Source organism: Palaemon carinicauda, chromosome 1, assembly GCF_036898095.1.
Source record: "Palaemon carinicauda isolate YSFRI2023 chromosome 1, ASM3689809v2, whole genome shotgun sequence".
NCBI classification, from domain to species: Eukaryota; Metazoa; Arthropoda; class Malacostraca; order Decapoda; family Palaemonidae; genus Palaemon; species Palaemon carinicauda.
Window position 1 is genome coordinate 267,482,022 of NC_090725.1, and position 23,060 is coordinate 267,505,081.

Here is a 23,060-nt window from a genome sequence, read left to right on the forward strand (position 1 = left end):
ATATAGTAGAACTTTTTTTTTATTATTAATTATTCCTTCCTATTTTGTAAGGTTATATTTATTCATTGGTTTTGCCTGCTTAGATATCCAATAACTTGCCTTCTTACTTACTTTACAATCTATAGCATAACACCATCCTTAAGTAGGGTCATCACTTTTTGGGAGATTATGAATGCAATCTCCAATGATTGTGGTCAGGAAGTTCGTATGATTGGCCTTGATTTTAGTGCTACCTTTGACCGTGTTAATCATGAGGCCCTTGTTTTCAAACTGAAACAGTTGGGAGTGGGTGGGTCGTTTCTTAGCATTATTATTGATTTTTTAAGTAATAGATCTCAAAGAGTTGTTGTTGATGGGCACCATAACGATATAGGAATGTGATATCCGGTGTTCCACAGGGTAGTGTTCTTGGCCCATTACTTTTCATACTATATACACATGACATGTGGTTTGGCCTAGAAAACAAGCTTGTTGCATATGCAGCTGATGGTAGCATCAGCTGCATATGCAACAAGCTCTTTTTGCATCAATTCCATCCCCTGAATGTAGATCTAGGGTTGGTGAATCCCTTGATAGAGATTTAGCTAGAATTAGTGCATGGTGCAAATTATGGGGTATGAAGTTGAATCCTAACAAAACTAACAAAAGTATGATTGTAAGTAGGTCAAGGACGGTGGCTCCTCAACATCCGGATCTCAGTATTGATAATGTTTCTTTAAATTTGTATGACTTTCAAAATTTTAGGTGTGATTCTCGACAGTAAATTTACTTTTGAGAAACATATAAGGTCTGTGTCTTCTTCAATTGCACAAAAAATAGGCTTATTGAGAACTCTCAAGATTTTCGGTGATCAATCTATTCTGAAGAAGTGTTTTAATTCTTTCATTCTACCTTGTTTTAAGTATTGTTCTCCTGTCTGGTGTTCAGCTGCTAATTTTCACCTTAATTTGTTGGACAGAAACTTACGGTCTATTAAATTTCTTATTCCTGATCTAGATATTAATCTCTGGCACCGTCGTTCAATTAGTTCATTATGCATGTTGCATAAGATTTTTCATAACTCTGACCATCCTTTACATTCAGATCTCCCTGGACAATTCTATCCTGTTCGTAATACTAGGCAGGCAGTTAATTCTAATAGCCAGGCTTTCTCCATCACGAGGCTCAATACTACGCAGTACTCTAGAAGTTTTATTCCAGCTGTGACCAAGTTGTGGAATGATCTTCCTAATCGGGTAGTTGAATCAGTAGAACTTCAAAAGTTCAAAGTTGGAGCAAATGCTTTTTTGTTGACTAGGCGAACATGAGTGTTTTTATAGTTTATTTATGACATATTTGTTTTTGATGTTGTTAATAGTTTATATATGACATGTCTGTTTTGACGTTGTTACTTATTTTAGAATGATTTATTGTTAATTTGTTCTCTTCATTTATTTATTTCCTTATTTCCTTTCCTCGCTGGGCTATTTTTCCCTGTTGGAGCCCCTGGCCTTATAGCATCTTGCTTTTCCTACTAGGGTTGTAGCTTTGATAGTAATAATAATAATAATATGCAAATTATCTTTCTGAAGCTCTTTTTTTCTTTATTTTGTTAGATGAAAACTTGTATCATATCTTCAGAAAACCAAAGTCCCATCTTATTTTTCACATTCAGTTTGTCGAAAGGTGTTTTTAAAGCAAACTTCATTGAGATGAGGTAATGTGTTATTCAAATTAATGAAATAAGGTATTCGTTTCTCCACTCGATAGACTTATTTGATTATGGAATGTAATACACTTCTAACAGTACTGTAAAGCATTCATTAGTTACATTATTGATTTGGAAAGGTAGAAAATTCCATTGTAAAGTAATTCAGCGAATGCATCTTTATAATATTTTGAACAGAAAAATTGTCTTTAGGTACAAAATATACATGCAGAATTCAGTATAAGAACAAAATAACCTTATGTGTACAGGATTCAGTTTGAGGGCAAAAAAAAAAATGGAACATATAAAGGTTAAAGTTAAGAACAAAACTTCCATGAACATAGAATTTTGTGTAAAACCAAAAGATCTTATTGTATACTATAAGATTCAGTTAAAAAACAATGAAACTTCTATTCATATAAAACTTAGGCTTTAGTTATAAATATCTGTTTACAAATTTAATTTTAAAGCTAAAAATGTCTCTGCATAGTATTCAGATTAGAAGAAAGCCAAAGAAAGTATACAGAGTTCAGTTTACGAGCAAGAGTCACATCTGTAAACAGAATATAGTTTTTGTAGCAAATGTATGAAGAGAAATTATTTAAGGAACGAATGTATAAAAGGAACTATTGTTTGAGCATTATGTGTATACAATTTAGTCTTAAGGAAAAGTAAAGTTATTTGGGAGAATTTAGCTTTGAGAAAAAAATTGCTGCTAAAGATACAGAATTGATTTTCATTGTTAAGAATTCAGCATGAGATAGGACGTTTAAATGCATACAAAGTTTTTCTTTAAAGATAAAAAATAGCATTTTGTATATACAATTCATCCTAATATCAAAGAAGCTGTAGTTTACATACAATTTATAATAAAAACCTCCTTGTGTAGAAAATCTAGTTTAATAGCAAAGAGAAGAACTGATGAGTTAAAAAGCAAGGTTCTATGTTTTCTGAATTTAGTGTTGTGAAGAATTCATGGTTAGGAAAATAGCATTATTTTTTCACAGAATATGATTTCAAGAGGAAAATACCCGTTGAGGAAAGTAATTCTATGTTTATGGAGTTTTCTTGAAAGATGAATGAACTATACAGCATTGTGCAGGGAAAATTCAGTTCAATACCAGAACAATTACTGCTATAGAAAATTAGATTAGTTACAAGTTCAATAGTTAAAAACCAGCTGTGTATGCCCTATTCCATTTGAGAGCTAAAAGCCTTGTCTAAATGAAAATATATTACTTATTACTTTCACTTTAAGAACAATATATTTTCTTTTTATACCAAGCTCACTTTAGAAGCACATAATTATTTTGCAGACAAAAAGTTCTAGTATTGCCTAAACAGCGCTGGTTTTTAATAATAAAAAACTGTTAATACAGAATTCATGAGAAATTTAGAAATACATCAATTTATACAAGATTTGATATAAAAACAAAAAAGTCTTGATATATAAAATTGGCAAAAAGATGAAAATTTTTGTAAATTGTTTGTTGAATAATTTAGTTCTGTGAACTGGTCATTAAATTTTACTGAAAGGTAAACACATTTGTTCTCATGAATTCCAAATAAAGTCTTTTCTGTACTGTACATGAAAAAGGTATGACCATCAAAAGCCCCTGAGCATACTGTGTTTACTTAAAAAAAAAAAATACCCCGAAGCACTGAAATTACTGTCAGAGGTAAAGAACATCTTTGTAAACAAATTATTTCACAAGCAAGGAAGTAATATATTTTTTAGATTATAAATAACCTCTTTATAAAAAAATTCAGATCAAGTGTAAAATAATTTGTTCATACCAAATTTAGCATAAGAATAATGATTCTTTTAATGTTTTCTGAATCTATTTTTAAGAGTAAAAAAAATAAAAAACTTTATTAGGATTCTAGCTTCATGACAGTAAAATCCCTAATGTCTGTATTAGATTTCAGATAAATTTTATGCATAAAATGTATTTAGTTTAAATACTAAATATTTTCATGGTTGGGAATTTACTTTTAGAGCCAAAAATTCAGTGCATAGAGAATTAGGTATAGTATGAATGAAATAAGGTTTGGTCTATAAGGGTAGGTAATTTAGTTTAAAAGCAATTAACTTTTTTATGCACAATTGTTTTGCAATAAAAGTGGTTGTGTATATTTAACTTTTTATTTAAACGGAAATCTTCCATCTTCTGAATTTATTAACAAAACTTTTTTCGGTTTAGAAAATTTCTCTTAGTCTTAGACCTTTTTTTATTTGATATATTAAAAAAAAGAAATGACAAGGGCCACTTCTCTTCATCCTTTTGAATGGCATTAGGTACCTTATAAAATGTGTGAACAAGATTATTTCACTTGTCATTATTTCTATAAACGTACATGATGTTTATATAGATTTTTCTTCAGAAATTCGGTTTATCAACATTTACCACCAATATTTATTCAATTTTCTCCGATTTTCTTTCCATTCAAAATTTACGTGCCCCTAGTAAAGGAATAAAACATTTTAGTGCCATCAGTTTCCTGTTACACAGTTTTTCCATTGTTTTGGTTACACCAAGATGTGTCTCCCTTCCAGAATGTGATAAGTGTTATTGCATTTTGTCTACCTGCTAGATTTGTACAAGGAAAGGACTGTGTTTTATTTAACCATTGTGAAGAGTATCGTCTCACAGGTCCTCTCAGAGAGATATGTTTAAAGTTCAAGTGTTTATGGAACTGTATAGAAACACTGTGCAGTGGTAAAGCTTCTTCTTTATGAACGGAACAACTGATGTTCGGTGCTCATAAAGGCTGAAGAGAGAAAGTAATTTTTAGTTCAAGAGGAATTACAGAGAGAGAATAGTTGTTTATTGAACAATTGATAAATTATGGCATGCTAATACAGTACTCGCTTACCAGCCAGATTAATGATGAGCCTTTGTAGATCTTATCTTATTTAATGTCGTTTGTTGTTCTCAGAAGGCCACAAAGCCATCTCTTGTGGGTGGTAAGTCTGAATTGCCTGCCCAGGTGCTTACTCTAACCTGTCTTCCATAGTTGGGTCTATTGATCATAATCACATAGTGTGTTTTTTCAGTAAGTTCTTGTAGTCATGGATTCTTTAATTACTTTAGAACCTGCTTAAACCCTTGCAGTTCAGTATCCTTTGTCACTCTCAGAAGGCCACTCGGTAAGCCTGAATTGCTTGCTTAGTTGCTTACTCTAAGCTGTCTTTCATAGTCGGATCTATTTGTCATAATCACATAATGTTCATTTAATAAAGGGTCCTCTCATAGTCTCAAATTCTTTAATTACTTTAGATCCTTCTGCTGAAAAACCTTTGCAGTTCCACATCCCTTTTCACTCTTTCAGACATCTAAATTGCCAGGCAGAAGACTGTGTAGGTAGTCTGTATCCTTATATCCCTCCTCTTGATAAGTTAAGTGCTCTTAAGCAACATTGTTTTCAATTTTTAGAGTCGTTTCATATCATATATGCTCTTAATTTTTCATTTTTGGTGATTTATCATCTAAAGCTGGTTAATTGCATCTGTTCTTGGTGACAGCACATTTTCGTTTGCTTGCAAGCTTGGCCACTAGCTCATCACAGGTTTACCTAAGTTGGGTAAATACTGACACTCGTACTATTATTACCCTTACGAGTCTAGCTGTAAATGAGACTTGAATATTATAGTGGATTATTTATATTCGGTGACGAAGTGTATTCATAAATAATAAAAAGAATTTAATTCACAAATGATACCTTGCTAACACCCTGTTGGTGCCCTGAACTGCAGCATATGCACAGCAGAAATTTTGAGAGTTGTAAACAATGATTGTGAGAGCTAATATTGATTGATTAAGATTGCCTTGCATCTTTAGTATGACATGGGCTCTTGTACTTGGACAGCCCACAAGAGAGGTGGTTTTTGAAAGGATTCATTATGGGTTCAGGACGACAGACGATGATGATAAAATGAGAACCATCGACATCAATCAGTGACTGGACACAATGGAGTCGGGAGCTGAAAACTCCAAGGGGGCCTGGCTGTCACAGGTCTGTGCCTCTAAACCAATTCTTTTTGGGTCCTTGAGAAATTTTCTTTTGCTTATACAGTCCTCACTGTCTGAGTACCAGAGAGGAATACATTGTGAGAGTTAATTGTTTAGTAAACCTTATAAATAAAACTACCTTTTGAACTTGTTTTTAAGGTAAGTTCTAATGCGGCTTTTTCTTCAAAGTATTCCGAGACAGCTGGTTCTAAGATATACAGTATATGCCTCTCAATTTCCCCTTTTGTTGTGGATAAGAGTCATTAAATGGATCTCACTATTACTAAGAATGGCTGCTAGTTGTAGTTTTGTTACGTCTCTTAAGTCTTCAATTCCTCAAGACTCAACTCATTTACTTGTATAAAACTAATCCATTACCTAACCTTGTAATAGATTTCAATATAATGCCCTCTTTTGAGCCCAGCATTATGGATAATAAACAAAACCCCTCAAATACAGGGTTTACAAGCTAATTTACTTATAGCTGTTTGTGGGGAATAATCTAAGATATACCCTCCTTTGCCATTAATTCTAGTATGTTAGAAGTTTTTCTTGAGCAGACAGGGCTAGGCTTGTTATTTATATAGTCAATGGTTACAGAACTGCCCCTCCAGGCTTTGTCTTTACTACAGCCTAACTAGTTTATTTTTAGTCATATTAAGAATATAATGCCATTAACTCCTTTTTGGGGTAGCTCAGAAATGCATTTAGTTCTCAATTCAGAGTAATATTTCAGGCTTACCTTACCTGGTTTCAACCCAAGCCTGAATCATCAAGTGGTAACTACTGCAGTGGCTTTAATGTACCATTCAGTCATGATTCTGGTGGTACATGGTATCTCTCAGGTTCTAGAGCCTCGAATTCTTAATTTACTTTTAACCTTCTACAGCATAACAATCACACCTCGACAATTCTAGCTACTATTTTAGGCACCTAGATTTTTGGTATCTCTCAGGTTCTAGAGCCTCGAATTCTTAATTTACTTTTAACCTTCTACAGCATAACAATCACACCTCCACAATTCTAGCTACTATTTTAGGCACCTAGATTTTTGTAGTCTTTAGACCAAGATGATACCCTAAATCTTTATATCTCTCCTCCTGATAAAGTAAGTGTTTATAAACCTTTGCTTATCTCTTATATGCTGGAATGTTACTCCACATAAATTAGGTGGTTTTTTACTTCTCTTGTTGTTTGGTGGTTGGCATAATATAATTTCCATGAACTAGATGAATATGGAAGGAGAAAACTTTTACGAATGAGGGACTGACAGGCCAGCCCTCGTACTTATGGTCTTATACCCAATTGTAGGAGGACGTAAGCATCTCTACCTTAGAATAATAAGTATACCAATACAATCATGTAGTTAGCTCCCCGTGAACATGAGTTATGTTAACCTGATTTCGAAGTTACACTAGTTCAAATTTATTGAGATATATTCTGTTGGCACGAAATGCCTGATGTATACAAGTTTAATTTCCAGCATGAGAGAGAGAGAGAGAGAGAGAGAGAGAGAGAGAGAGAGAGAGAGAGAGAGAGAGAGAGAGAGAGAGAGAGATATTTTAATAAGAATCTATTTAAGCTTACATCCAAGTAAATTTTAGTTTTTAATGTATTACCAAAAAAGTAGTATAATTTTACGAATAGATGTACATCCGTACTTGTAAATGTAGTTGTTTACAATTTAGCATGTTTACAGTACATAGCAACTCTTTATTTGTGAATGTGGTTTGCTCTAAGACAATAAAAAATAGAAAGATTTTGTAGGGTTAACAAATTAAGTTATAAAAATTATATTGCATTACTATAAAATAAACTTAATTGTTACATTTACCAATATTTATATTTAGTATATCTGTTTACATCGTATACGTAGATGGCAGTTGATCGTCAGCGTCAACAGCTGATTCGTCTGTTGTAGTTGTTGTTGTTCGATACTCATTTTGATAAGAAACTGTTCGTTGAATAGTGTTCTTGTTTTCTTCACGGAACATGTGATAGGGAGCAAAATCATATGAACAATACTCTGTTAACTATATGTGAGCATAATCGAGATGCCATCAAATCCTTGAAAACAGCTGACAGCAAGACCAAAATAAAAACACTCGGTAATTATTGTTGAAATACATCCTGAATTGATGATAGAAAAGTACAAAAATTATTAAATGAAGTTCAGATAACATCGAAAACCATGATTATTTTAGACATCTTTCAGTTCATTTACGTTATGTTGTCTGCTATTAAGCTACAGTTCAGCTGACGAAATCGAATGACGTCTTAATCCCTGCTTTCTATCGAACATAAATTTAAGCAGAGTAAAAGTTTATATTGTGTGTAGTATTTATCTGTCATGTTCTAAAGAAACAAAGACTTCTGTTAAGGGTGCCGGCCGGCTAATGCAGATTTTGAATGACAGGACCTTAACATTCCTACCACTTAATAAGGTAACTTAGGTCATCTCCAAACTGTGTAGAATTTTTGCCTCTGATCTTCGGTTTTCCGACGCCTGGGCGATTTATCCTGAAAATTAGTGTTTTTCAAATTCTATCCCATCCCTTGATAATTATTCCTAAAATCTGGGAGCACTACCCAATATAGACCTGATATAGACGTCCAATAATATGAAGATTTTTTTTTTTTCTAAAAGTAATTTTTTTGCCAGATATGAATTTTTTCATTATGGGAAAAAAATAAATCCTAAAAATCAGGAAAAAAATTAAGAAAAAAGATATGAAACAAAACTTGGAAGAAAGGGCTTCATTTCATTGTTTTATAATGTATTTCTATGTTATATACCAAATTTCAATGCTATATCTTTAAAACTGAGGGGGAGTATTGAATTTGAAGGTCAATAAGTATAGTTTTGAGATACGGGCATTCAAAGATTTTTTAAAATTTTTACAAAGACAATATTAATAAATCATGATCATTATAAATTTTATGTTCTATTTTGGGTATTAATAAGAAGAACAAAGTTATTTACCATAATTTAATCATAAATGAAGATCCTTTTGCTCAATATCTTGCTTCTTTTGGCTCCTGTGAGGCAAGGCGCCCCCCCCCTCTCTCTCTCTCTCTCTCTCTCTCTCTCTCTCTCTCTCTCTCTCTCTCTCTCTCTCTCTCTCTCTCTTCTGAACTCTTAATAGAGAGAATTTTCTTCTTCCATATGTTAGCAAGATGTTGAAATTGTTGTTTCCTCTTTGAAATGATAAAATTCTTGTCGAAAACGAGAAAAACAAACGTAAAAATTACTGATTGTCAGAGGGCGTTCAAAGTTTTTCTTTGTATTTTTACAAAGATAATATCAGTAAATCCTGATAATTGCGAATTTTATGTTCCTCTTTGGATATTGATAGACTAAAACAAAGGTATTTATTATCATTTACTCACACACGAAGATCCTTTTGCTCAATATCTTTCTTCTTTTGCTTGTGTTAGGCAAGGCATCGCTTCTCCATTCTCTCTCTCTCTCTCTCTCTCTCTCTCTCTCTCTCTCTCTCTCTCTCTCTCTCTCTCTCTCTCTCAATAGAGCAAACTTTCTTCTTCCTTATGTTTGCAAGATGTTGAAATTGTCTTTTCCTCTTTGAAATGATAAAATTATTGTTGAAAACGAGAAAAACAAACGTAAAATAAGTGAAAGTCGTCAAACTCATGCATGTACTTTCTCTCAGGTTTGTGGTAGAACTGAAAGGCGAAGGGTATAATTTACGGTCATCTGTGGCTCGTGGAAGTTATACGCATGCCATTGTTCACAATTTTTTTTACATTAAAATGTAATAATTATCAAAATTTACGATAACAGAAGAAATACTGCATTTTTTGTAGGGAACAATGTTTATGATTTATTGAGTTACTTTTTTTTAATTGCCCTGTAACTGTGAAAGTAATAGGAATTTTTACAAAATATTTTGTATATGCATTCTCCATTGCCATACGAAGCTCTGTGAATTTTTTCAGGATTTTGTGTTTTTCTTCTTATACCCCCTTATATTGGCTTTCTGGCCGGTCCTATCAAGTCTGTTCCGTAGTAAGGCACCTGAGAGAGAGAGAGAGAGAGAGAGAGAGAGAGAGAGAGAGAGAGAGTGTGTGTGTGTGTGTGTGTGTGTGTGTGTGTAATGCTAGAAACCTGACCTTTTATCACACTAGCAATACTTACCTGTATACTTGGTCCAGTGAAGCTGTATCCCTAACCAAATTTTTAGTTTTTTTTACCTGATTACTATAAACAAAAGGACAAAAAATGCCAGTTATGGTCATTTCTTTGAAGAACTTGTCGCTTTTTCTGGATAACATAGCTCCTAGGATACAGTAAGAACCTTAGAAGACCTACATGATCATTTTGGTTAAATCAGTTTACCATAATTATCAAAACATAGACATTAAAGTAAAACAATGTAAAGTCAGGAAGTGCTCATTCTGTTGCTAACATATGCTAATTGTTGCAATTGCTGTCTTGGGTTTTGTACTGCTCCTGTTATGTGTGGGAAATAATGTTGAGGTAACTCATGAGAATTAAACTCATTGGTATTGGAATAGTCTCTAGTTCCTAATTATCATATTTCCTTTTCTAAAGGTTTGTGAGATCTAGTATGGCATTTTTGATATTTCTTTACACCTTAGCTGGGTAATACACCCTTGTAAAAAGGAAATAAATGGGCCTACAAACACCATAGTTGAAAAATATTTCCACGAGTTCCATGAATTAGAATTGAAATGAAGGTTATACTTGTTGGGGGAGTTCCCTTATGGTTCACTGGTTTAGGATGACAGCATATGTTGAATCGATACTATATGATTCAACCACAGTTTGAATTATGAAGAAAAATGCTTCCAGTAATATAATTGTCTCTTTTGTTATGAATTTCTTCAAAGTTTGCAGTGCTTTTTAAAGCCCTCTCATGATGCTTGTTTTAAGTTATTTGGAAAACAGGAGGTTGGGAGCAAAGGTAATTTCCCAATAAAAAATTCCCTTTGTTTATATTTTCTCTTATGAAAATTGGGAAATATCTTCTAAACTTGGAGTGAGCAGCAATTTATTTCCATTTGATACAGATGCACTATGGTAATGTGTACAGAAATACTCATTGTGCCATGCCAGACTTATCTGATCCTCTGGAAATAAAATGAAAATGTGATAAGTAATTAAGAATAAAGATTATTCTGATAATATTGAGTCGAATCCTAGAAATATAAACCTCAACAAAATAATTCTTCCTGAAACAGTGCAAAACACAATACTACAATTTAGCAATCATAGAATATGAGTGTATTGTAGGTGGGCAAAATGATGTGTGACATTTGTGACCATTATATCCTGACGCATACATGCATATGACTATTATTAATTCCAATTTTGTAATCTCATGTGTATGCATTTCCAGCTCCAGAAACTGTAAAGGTGGCATCTTCTCTCTGTGGTAAAATGGCTATCACTATGGCATTCCAGTTGGCTTACCTATATACAGGGGAATTGTACCACACCTCACACAGGTCCTTCTTCATCAGTCTGGGCGCCATTTTTTCTGCTGCAGGGGGTGCAGTGTCACCTTACATCAACGATCTTTTGGTAAGGCGTATTCCTATTTACACTATTGCTCTTTGATTTTCTTGTTGTAATAAAAGTAAGTGAAAGTTTACATTTTTTTAAAGTGATCGTTACTTTACCTATTGGTATATCATGTATTTTTTTCATTATTGTTGGTGTGCTAATTATTTACAGGTTATCCGATTGTTTTCTCAGTTTATATATTTTTCTTGTGCATGATTTTTAAAAGATATGTTTTTGTCATTATGGTTCCTAATACATGCTTTTGTACTACTAGTTGGGTAGTATATTTATTCTGTCATCCAGTTCCATAGGAAATTTAAGATGAAAATTTCAAATGATTACAAAACAGATTCAATGAAATTTCTAATGTATAAATATATTTAAATGCTAGTTCTCTCTCTCTCTCTCTCTCTCTCTCTCTCTCTCTCTCTCTCTCTCTCTCTCTCTCTCTCTCTCTCTCTCTCTCTCTCTCGTGTTTTTTTTTTTACAAGGAGTCACAAGGATTTTGGATGTCTCAAAGACTTATTAGTCCATCCGCGGAGACTCCATTTGCTCTTTGATAGAGTAATTTAGTTAACCCTGGATAGGTACGCTCCTCGGACACCCCTTTAAGGGTATACTCGGACGCAAGCGACCCCGACGCCAAAAAAAATTCCTGAAAAATCAGTTTTTGCAGTAACCTCCTTTTTTCTTTTGCCCAAAAAAACTTCAAAGAATGCTTAAAACAACTGTAAAGATAAATACTACTCATCTGAAGAAAAACTATTTATTATAAATATTTTTAAAAATTAAGTAGAAAAGAAAAAAGACCTTACATAAAAATTCATAAAAAAAAAGTTTATACATATATACACAAATCCTTTTAGGAATTGATTCTTGAATGTTTAGGACACATCTTGATGTATTTTGGATGAAGTCAGACCCATGGAGGTGAAGATCTGAAATGAGAAAAAAAGGGTAACTTTTTTTGGCCAAAAAAATTTGTCCAAATTTCATGAATTTTTTTGGGTACCCAAATGAAATAGGAAGTGGCTAATTTTTTTAGGGAATAAACATATGTTATCCTAAAATAGAAATATGTAAAAAAATCTTCATTATTTTGTAAATTACATTTATATCAGGGGCCATATCTAAAGGTAATTTTTTGAGTACTTAGAAATCTCGTAAAAAAATACATATATTTAATATATAATATGATATTTATGCAGGTAAAAATATACCAAAATATCACAAATTCTATAGGGAACAAGAATATATATAGATAGGGCAACTTACGCTTCGGATATGTCCACAAAATGGCCCCCAACCACACTGACTCAGACTCCCTAATCTGCCACTTGAAATGTAGGAAGGGTATGTCAATTTCAAGGTGTTATTTCCTAATCTAATTATTCTTGGATATGCATAAAAATTGTATGGTGGGTTGCTGGATAATTGTCGATTATTTTACGACTATAAAATTAAAATTCTGACCTAAAAAAAATTTTTTTGAAGGGAAATAAAATCGAAAAAAAAAAAATGTAAAACTATATTTTAGCTAAAAAAATTTGATGATATTCAATCAAAAAAGAAGTAAACAAAATTTTCCGACAAATAAACATCTAAATGAATCATTACTCTATGATAGTTCCTTAGTATGAGTAATTTTGAAAGAAATGGGAAAAAACGAAAAAGTGGTAATCACAGGAAAATCGAACACATACCTATATATACACCATATCTGGCTAAAAATAAAGATAGGCATGGGTAGCCAGACCATCTAGAAACACTTTCCAACACTATAAAAATACAAGTTTTGCGACAGTACTTGCCAATTCCTTACGGTAACATGACTAAGCAAAAAAATGCAAAACAAATAAAAAAGGGCACTCGCGGAAAAATGGCCAACATTCTAATATACGGCATTTCAGAAAAAAAAAATTTCAGCCACGTATTAGGCAAACCATCAAGGTACATTTTCCGACAAATAATCATCTAAATGAATCATTACTCTGTGTTAGTTCCTTAGTACTTAGTAATTTTGAAAGAAATGGGAAAAAAACGAAAAAATGGCAATCACAGGAACATCGAACACATACCTATATATACGCCATATCTGGCTAAAAAAAAAAGATAGGCATGGGTAGCAAGATCATCTAGAACCACTTTCCAACACTATAAAATTATAAGTTTTGCGACACTACTTGCCAATTCCTTACGGTAACATGACTAAGCAAAAAAATGCAAAACAAATTAAAAGGGGCACTCGGGGAAAAATGGCCATTCTAATATATGGCATTTCAGAAAAAAAAAATTCAGCCACGTGCTAGGCAAACCATCAAGGTACATTTTCCGACAAATGAACATATAAATGAATCATTCATTACTCTGTGATAGTTCCTTAGTACGTAGTAATTTTGAAAGAAATGGGAAAAAACAAAAAAATGGCAATCACAGGAAAATCGAACACATACCTATATATACGCCATATCTGGCAAAAAAAAAAAGATAGGCATGGGTAGCCAGATCATCTAGAAACACTTTCCAACACTATAAAAATATAAGTTTTGCGACACTTCTTGCCAATTCCTTACGGTAACATGACTAAGTAAAAAAATGAAAAACAAATAAAAAGGGGCACTCGCGGAAAAATGGCTAACATTTTATTATACGCATTTCAGAAAAAAAAAATTTCAGCCTCGTGCTAGGCGAACCATCAAGGCACATTTTCCGACAAATAAACATCTAAATGAATCATTACTCTGTGATAGTTCCTTAGTACGTAGTAATTTTGAAAGAAATGGGAAAAAAAAACGAAAATATGGCAATCACAGGAAAACGAACACATACCTATGTATACGCTATATCTGGCTAAAAAAAAGATAGGCATGGGTAGCCAGATCATCTAGAAACACTTTCCAACACTATAAAAATATAAGTTTTGCGACACTACTTGCCAATTCCTTACGGTAACATGACTAAGCAAAAAAATGCAAAACAAATAAAAAGGGGCACTCGCGGAAAAATGGCCAACATTCTAATATACGGCATCTCAGATAAAAAAAAAGACATGCACGTGTTAGCCCAACCATCAAGGCACACTTTCTAACACATAAACATGAAAAAAAAATCAATAATATATGGCAATTCCTTACTACGTAGTAAATTTTTACAAATATTGAAAAAAAAACAGAAATTGGCAACCGCAGTTAAATACCCAATATACCAATAACTACGTCGTATCTGACAAAAACAAAGTCACGCATGGGTAGCCAGATCATCTAGACACACTTTCCAACACTAAAAAAGCAAAAGTTTTACGACACTATTTGGCAATATCTTACGAAAAAATGACTTGGCAAAAAATGAAAAAAAATGAAAAAGGGGCACTCGCGGTAAAATGCCCAACATTCTAATATACGGCATCTCAGATAAAAAAAAAGACATGCACGTGTTAGCCCAACCATCAAGGCACACTTTCTAACACATAAACATGAAAAAAAAATCAATAATATACGGCAATTCCTTACTACGTAGTAAATTTTTACAAATATTAAAAAAAAAACAGAAATTGGCAACCGCAGTTAAATACCCAATATACCAATAACTACGTCGTATCTGACAAAAACAAAGTCACGCATGGGTAGCCAGATCATCTAGACACACTTTCCAACACTAAAAAAGCAAAAGTTTTTCGACACTATTTGGCAATATCTTACGGAAAAATGACTTGGCAAAAAAATAAAAAAAAATGAAAAAGGGGCACTCGCGGTAAAATGGTCCTCGTGGTGATGAACGACATTTTAACTAAAAAAAAAATCATGCACATGGTAGCCAAACAATCCACCAAGACTTTCCACAACTGATAACCTATAGAAGTTGCACCATTCTACGACAATTTCATAATACGTAATAACTTTGATAATTATGCAAATTACCTTAGAAGGGTAAACTCGGTCGCGCTCGACCCCGACGCGTCTCAGAAATCGGGGAAGGAGTACAGCTACAGCAATGCACATCTGGACACTACTAGAGCGTGTAGGCGAGACACCTACTGCAGGTCGATCACCCACAAATTCAGTCACGGGGGTGAGTCACGTGAGAAAAACCTGTTTTTTTTTTTGACGCTCGGGGTCGCGAACGACCCACCGTACCGTTCCAGGGTTAAAGCAATTAGAGAGTTCTTACGATCTTGTCTAACTCATTCTTAAACTCGTTTACTGTGTTACTGTTTACTACATCCGTTGGAAGTCTATTCCAAGTATTTTCAATTTTGCATGTAAAGAAAACCCCACATTGAGTTGTGTTTTATCTTTGCAGATCCATTTTGTATCTGTTACCTCTGGACTAATTTGTGCTATTATTATTTTTTTTAATTGCTAAGCTATAACCCTAGTTGGAAAACCAAGATGCTGTAAGGCTAGAGGCTCCAAACGGGAAAAGAGCCCAGTAACGAAAGGAAACAAGGAAAACTAAAATCTTTTAAGAACAGTAATATTGAAATAAATATCTCCTATATAGACTATAAAAACTAACAAAACAAGAGGAAGAGAAATTCTGTAAGATAGAATAGTGCGCCCGAGTGTACCCTCAAGCAAGAGAACTCTAACCCAAGACAGTGGAAGACCATAGTACTGAGGCTATGGCACTACCCAAGACTAGAGCACAGTGGTTTGATTTTGGAGTATCCTTCTCCTACAAGAGCTGCTTACCACAGCTAAAGAGTCTATTCTACCCTTACCAAGAGGAAAGTGGCTACTGAACAAACAGTGAAGTAACCCCTTGAGTGAAGAAGAATTGTTTAGTAATCTCAGTGTTGTCAGGTGTTTGAGGACAGAGAATATGTAAAGAATAGGCCAGACTATTCGGTGTGTGTGTAGGGAAAGGGAAAATGAACCGTTACTAGAGAGAAGGTTCCATTGTAGTACTGTCTGGCCATTCAAAGGACCCCATAATTCTCTAGCGGTAGTATCGCATCAGGTGGCTGGTGCCCTGGCCAACCTGCTATCTATAATTGTAATGCTGATGATGCTGTTTTGTTAGCAGAACACCACAGGATTTGCAAAGCTTGTTTACCAGAATACACGAAATATCACGAGGTTGGGCTTTAGATTAATAGAAGTAAGACAGAGATGATGAGAATGGAGTATGCAATGGATGATGAAATATCATTGGAAGGAGAAAGGATAAATGAAGAATCATTTAAGTATTTAAGAACAACGATCTTCAATACAGGGTCTTTAGAATTGGAGTTTAGGGGAAGATTGAAAAAAGCAAATCAGACAATGGCTAGGTTAAGTAAAAAAAAATCAGACTATATATCAGTTTAGTGAGATCGGTGTTACTCTATGGACATAAGTCATGGTATGACAATGAAACAATCTCCAATAGATATAGTAGATTTGAGAACAAAGCCCTCAGAAGGGTATTGGGAGTTAAATGGCAGGACAGGAATAGAAATGAAACTATAAGAGAGATTACTCGAGTACCATATGTGGCTGAGATCATGATTAGAGGTAGATGGATATGGTTTGGGCATGCTCTTCGCACTCCCCAAGAGAGATTAGTTCACCAAACATTCAGGTGAGCTCCACAAGGGACTAGAAGAGTTGGAACAAACATTCAGGTGAGCTCCACAAGGGACTAGAAGAGTTGGAAGACCCAGGCGTACATGGCTTAGGAATATGAAGTGCGAAGTAGATGATGATGAATGGAAAAGTATTGAATTAAAAGCTCAAGATAGAGACGACTGGCGAAATCTAACCGAGGCCCTTTGCATCAATAGGCATAGGAGGAGGTGATGATGAATATAAATTGCTAAATTCAATGTTGAATAACTTCACAAACGATCACTAAAAGAAAGTTCACTGCTTAATATGTAGTTATAATATAACAATGTAAAATCGAACGGATGTCGGATTGGCCCGTAAATTCTTCTATGGGAAAATGACAGAATACAAACTCAACAGTTTATATAAATGAAACTATATTTAATCTCAACAGAGTTACAAAAATAGTCATTTAATAAAAACAATCACTGTAATAGATTGATATACTTATCAAACTCTGATATAATATCTTAGTCCGTATGTGATGGCTCAGGCGATCGTATTACTTCTTCATTGTTTTCTACATGAGTTGTGTGTCCTTCCAGCACTAACTTCTGAGTTGATCCAACATGGCAGAGACAGACTAGACTATCTTCTATACAATATCTGATGTTTATCTAGAATATTGTGGGCCTCACACAGAACTTACCTTCCATCAGGTAGAAAAACCCAGAAGCCACCAAATCAACTACGACCAACAGTTAAATCACTAATAAAAAAAAAATAACAAAAGCTCAACCTAACTAAGCATACAACCTTTAAAACGGTCAATAATTACACATATACATATAGTCATCCTTCCTTCGCAGGAGTGTTGGGTAACAGAGAAACACGCAAAGAGCGAAAATCCATATAGGCATGGTATTCTTCGGGGGTGTCAACTCTGAACTCATAAACACCCCCCCCCCCCCTCCCGGGAAACAGACTACTGCCTACACTGTACAACACTACATAGTTTTCTTGTGGGTTCTATCATGGTACAGTATTGTATTGCATATTATATTTTGAAGGTAACTGTACATTATTATCACAGGCTCAGTACAAGGCAAGATGACTCATAACACAAAAGTTATTGCCACACCACCCTATATATACATAAGAACGAAACACTGTTGTTCCTATTTAACAACACACTGATACTGTTTTTTATATATTTACATTACGATCACCTCAGTACAGCTTAATTAGCTAAGAGAAGATGAAAATGGCACAATCATTAGAATGGGGCTTAAATATGTATTATTTCGTATGGTGCAATTATGGCAAATACATGTATTTATTCAACATACGACAAGAAACTTGAAAAGGTTACGTGCATATGAAAGAAAACTTTACGTCATTAGCCTACCTGTCCTTTGATGTCTTGAAACCGGAAACATGGGGTTCCTCCTGGGCAATAAATGGCTTCTGAGGTATCTTCTGAAAAAAATCATTCAAGCATTAAGAAAATATATATATATTAACACTATATAATAACTCTCTACAGAAAGGGAGTATCCATTTTTCCACTAATGGGTGTTAATTCAAATTAATGTACTGTCCTGTATCATTGAAATTATGAATGGAAATTTTTTTTTTATGTACGCTATTTACATTTACTGTTATGTTAAGTGTGTGCACAGTTGAACACTTTCAATCTAGAAAGCAAAATGGGAATTTCACATTAATTTTCATAAACTTGACCAGTTTTATCCATTTTCCAATCTTGTTCTGGTTTTTATTCCTTCTCCTTGATGATATTGGACTGGATTGGGGATAGGAATTTAGCAGACTTAGAGTATGCTGATGATGCTGTCCTTGTTAGCAGAACACCACAGGATTTGCAATGCTTGCTCACCAGAATGCATGAAATATCACACCAGGTTGGACTGAAGATAGATAGAAGACAGAAATGATGAGAACGGAGTTTGCAATGGAAGATGAAATTTCATTGGAAGGAGAAAGGATTAATGAGGTAGAATCATTCAAGTATTGAGGAACTATGATCTCCAATCCAGGGTCTTTAGAATTAGAATTTAGTGAAAGATTGAATAAAGCAAATCAGACAATGGCTAGGTTAAGTACATTATTATTATTATTATTATTATTATTACTTACTAAGCTACAACCCTAGTTGGAAAAGCAGTATGCTATAAGCCCAGGGGCTCCAACAGGGAAAATAGCTCAGTGCGGAAAGGAAAAAAGGAAAATAAAATATTCTAAGAAGAGTAACAACAATAAATATCTCCTATATAAACTATAAAAACTTTAACAAAACAAGAGGAAGAGAAATAAGATAGGAGAGTGTGCTCGAGTGTACCCTCAAGCAAGAGAACTCTAACCCAAGACAGTGAAAGGCCATGGTACAGAGGCTATGGCACTACCCAAGACTAGAGAACAGTGGTTTAATTTTGGAGTGTCCTTCTCCTAGAAGAGCTGCTTACCATAGCTAAAGAGTCTCTTCTACCCTTACCAAGAGGAAAGTGGCACTGAACAATTACAGTGCAGTAACCCCTTGGGTGATGAAGAATTGTTTGGTAATCTGTGTTGTCAGGTGTATGAGGATAGAGGAGAATATGTAAAGAATATGCCAGACTATTCAGTGTGTATGTAGGCAAAGGGAAAATGAACCGTAACCAGAGAGGAGGGTCCAATGTAGTACTGTCTGGCCAGTCAAAAGACCCCATAACTCTCTAGCGGTAGTATCTCAACATACATACATATACCAAGGCACTTCCCCTAATTTGGGGCTAGCCGACATCAAACAAATGAAACAAAAAAGGGGACCTCTCCTCTCTACGTTCCTCCCTGCCTGACAAGGGACTCAACCGAATTTAAGTAAAATTTGTAAGTCAAATCACCTGAAATTACATATAAAAATCAGACTATATAGCACATTAGTGAGATCGGTGTTACTCTGTGGACATAAGTCATGGTATGACAATGAAACAATCTCTTGATAGGTTTAGTAGATTTAAGAATAAAGCCCTCAGAAGGATATTGGGAGTTAAGGGGCCCGACCGGTAAGGCAATATAATGGGGTTAGGACGAAAAACAAAATCCTGAAAAAATTCACTAAGTTTCGTATGGCAATGGAGAATGCATATATGAAATATTTTGTTAAAATTCCTCTTACACTCATAGTTGCAGGGTAATTAATGAAAATAACTCAATAAGCCAAAAACATTGATCCCTACAAGCAAATGCAGTATTTCTTCTATTATCGTAAATTTTGATCATTATTACATTTTAATATAGAATAAATTGTGAGTAATGGCATCTTGATAGATTTCTTGAGTCACTAGACAGGAAGTTATGATTACACCCTTCAATGCTAGCAAAATCCTCAGAGAGAGTACACGCATGAGTTTGACCTCTGACATTGGATCGCTTTTACGTCTGTTTTTCTTGGTTTTGGCAAGAATTTCATCATGTCAAAGAGGATAAAACAATTTCAACATGTTGCTAACACAAGGGAGAAGAAATTTGCTCTAATAAGAGTTCAGAAGTTGTTAATATTGGCAATATTAGCGGAGTTAGTGAAGAAGAGATAGTGTTTTGGCTGAAAGAGCGACCGTCTCCCCTGACACAGTGCCCCAAGAAGCAAGGTATTGAGCAAAGGGATCTTCATTTATGATTATATTATGATGAATAACATTTTTTGGTTTATTAATATCCAAAAGGAACATAAAATTCATAATAACCGTGATTTATTAATATTGTCTATGTAAAAATACAAAGAAAAACTTAGAATGCCTGTATCTCAAAACTATTCTTATTGACCTTCAAATTCCATCTTCTTCCTTAGATTTAAAGATATAGCATTGAAATTTGGTATTTAATTTAGAAAGACATCGTAAAAAATCAAAACAGAGCCCTTCTTTCCAATTTTCGTTTCATATTTTTCTTACCATAATGAAAAAATTCATATCTAGCAAAAAAATGACTTCTAGAAAAAACTCTATATTTGATTTTAGGTCTACATCAGGTTTATATAGGGTAGTAATCTCAGGTCTTAACCCTGGAACGGTATGGTGGGTCGTCCGCGACCCCGAGCGTAAAAAAAAAAAAGAGGTTTTTCTCACGTGACTCACCCCGGTGACTGAATTTGTGGGTGATCGACCTGCAGTAGGTGTCTCGCCTACACGCTCTAGTAGTGTCCAGATGTGCATTGCTGTAGCTGTACTCCTTCCCCGATTTCTGAGACGCGTCGGGGTCGAGCGCGACCGAGTTTACCCTTCTAAGGTAATTTGCATAATTATCAAAGTTATTACGTATTATGAAATTGTCGTAGAATGGTGCAACTTGTATAGGTTATCAGTTGTGGAAAGTCTTGGTGGATTGTTTGGCTACCATGTGCATGATTTTTTTTTTTAGTTAAAATGTCGTTCATCACCACGAGGACCATTTTACCGCGAGTGCCCCGTTTTCATTTTTTTTTTTATTTTTTTGCCAAGTCATTTTTCCGTAAGATATTGCCAAATAGTGTCGTAAAACTTTTGCTTTTTTAGTGTTGGAAAGTGTGTCTAGATGATCTGGCTACCCATGCGTGACTTTGTTTTTGTCAGATACGACGTAGTTATTGGTATATGGGGTATTTAACTGCGGTTGCCAATTTCTGTTTTTTTTTTCAATATTTGTAAAAATTTACTACGTAGTAAGGAATTGCCGTATATTATTGATTTTTTTTTCATGTTTATGTGTTAGAAAGTGTGCCTTGATGGTTGGGCTAACACGTGCATGTCTTTTTTTTTATCTGAGATGCCGTATATTAGAATGTTGGCCATTTTTCCGCAAGTGCCCCTTTTTATTTGTTTTGGATTTTTTTGCTTAGTCATGTTACCGTAAGGAATTGGCAAGTAGTGTCGCAAAACTTATATTTTTATAGGGTTGGAAAGTGTTTCTAGATGATCTGGTTACCCATGCCTATCTTTATTTTTTAGCCAGATATGGCGTATATATAGGTATGTGTTCGATTTTCCTGTGATTGCCATTTTTTCGTTTTTTCCCATTTCTTTCAAAATTACTACGTACTAAGGAACTATCACAGAGTAATGATTAATTTACATGTTAATTTGTCGGAAAATTTTCCTTGATGGTTTGCCTAGCACGTGGCTGAAATTTTTTTTTCTGAAATGCCGTATATTAGAATGTTGGCCATTTTTCCGCGAGTGCCCTTTTTATTTGTTTTGCATTTGTTTGCGTAGTCATGTTACCGTAAGGAATTGGCAAGTAGTGTCGCAAAACTTATATTTTTATAGTGTTGGAAAGTGTTTCTAGATGATTTGGCTACCCATGCCTTTCTTTTTTTTTTTAGCCAGATATGGCGTATATATAGGTATTTGTTCGATTTTCCTGTGATTGCCATTTTTTCGTTTTTTCCCATTTCTTTCAAAATTACTACGTACTAAGGAACTATCACAGAGTAATGATTCATTTAGATGTTTATTTGTCGGAAAATGTTCCTTGATGGTTTGCCTAGCACGTGGCTGAAATTTTTTTTTTTTTTCTGAAATGCCGTATATTAGAATGTTGGCCATTTTTCCGCGAGTGCCCTTTTTATTTGTTTTGCATTTTTTTGCTTAGTCATGTTACCGTAAGGAATTGGCAAGTAGTGTCGCAAAACTTATATTTTTATAGTGTTGGAAAGTGTTTCTAGATGATCTGGCTACCCATGCCTATCTTTTTTTTTAGCCAGATATGGCGTATATATAGGTATGTGTTCAATTTTCCTGTGATTGCCATTTTTTTGTTTTTTCCCATTTCTTTCAAAATTACTACGTACTAAGGAACTATCACAGAGTAATGATTCATTTAGATGTTTATTTGTCTGAAAATGTGCCTTGATGGTTTGCCTAGCACGTGGCTGAAGTTTTTTTTTTTTTCTGAAATTCCGTATATTAGAATGTTGACCATTTTTCCGCGAGTGCCCCTTTTTATTTGTTTTGCATTTTTTTGCTTAGTCATATTACCGTAAGGAATTGGCAAATAGTGTCTCAAAACTTATATTTTAATAGTGTTGTAAAGTGTTTCTAGATGATCCGGTTACCCATGCCTATCTTTATTTTTAGCCAGATATGGCGTATATATAGGTATGTGTTCGATGTTCCTGTGATTGCCACTTTTTCGTTTTTCTCATTTCTTAAAAAATTACTACGTACTAAGGAACTATCACAGTAATGATTCATTTAGATGTTTATTTGTCGGAAAATTTTGTTTACTTCTTTTTTGATTGAATATCATCA

The 23,060-nt window shown here is 34.2% G+C and overlaps 1 protein-coding gene across 4 annotated transcripts in view; it reads left to right on the forward strand.

Moving 5' to 3' along the window:
• LOC137656057 (organic cation/carnitine transporter 2-like) overlaps positions 1–23,060 on the forward strand; it is a 360,410-nt gene that overhangs the window by 247,235 nt on the left and 90,115 nt on the right. For all 4 annotated transcript variants that reach the window (XM_068390251.1, XM_068390235.1, XM_068390241.1 and 1 more), the window contains one exon: positions 11,082–11,266. In XM_068390251.1, coding sequence (XP_068246352.1) covers positions 11,082–11,266 — 185 coding nt within the window. The remainder of the gene's footprint in view (positions 1–11,081; positions 11,267–23,060) is intronic.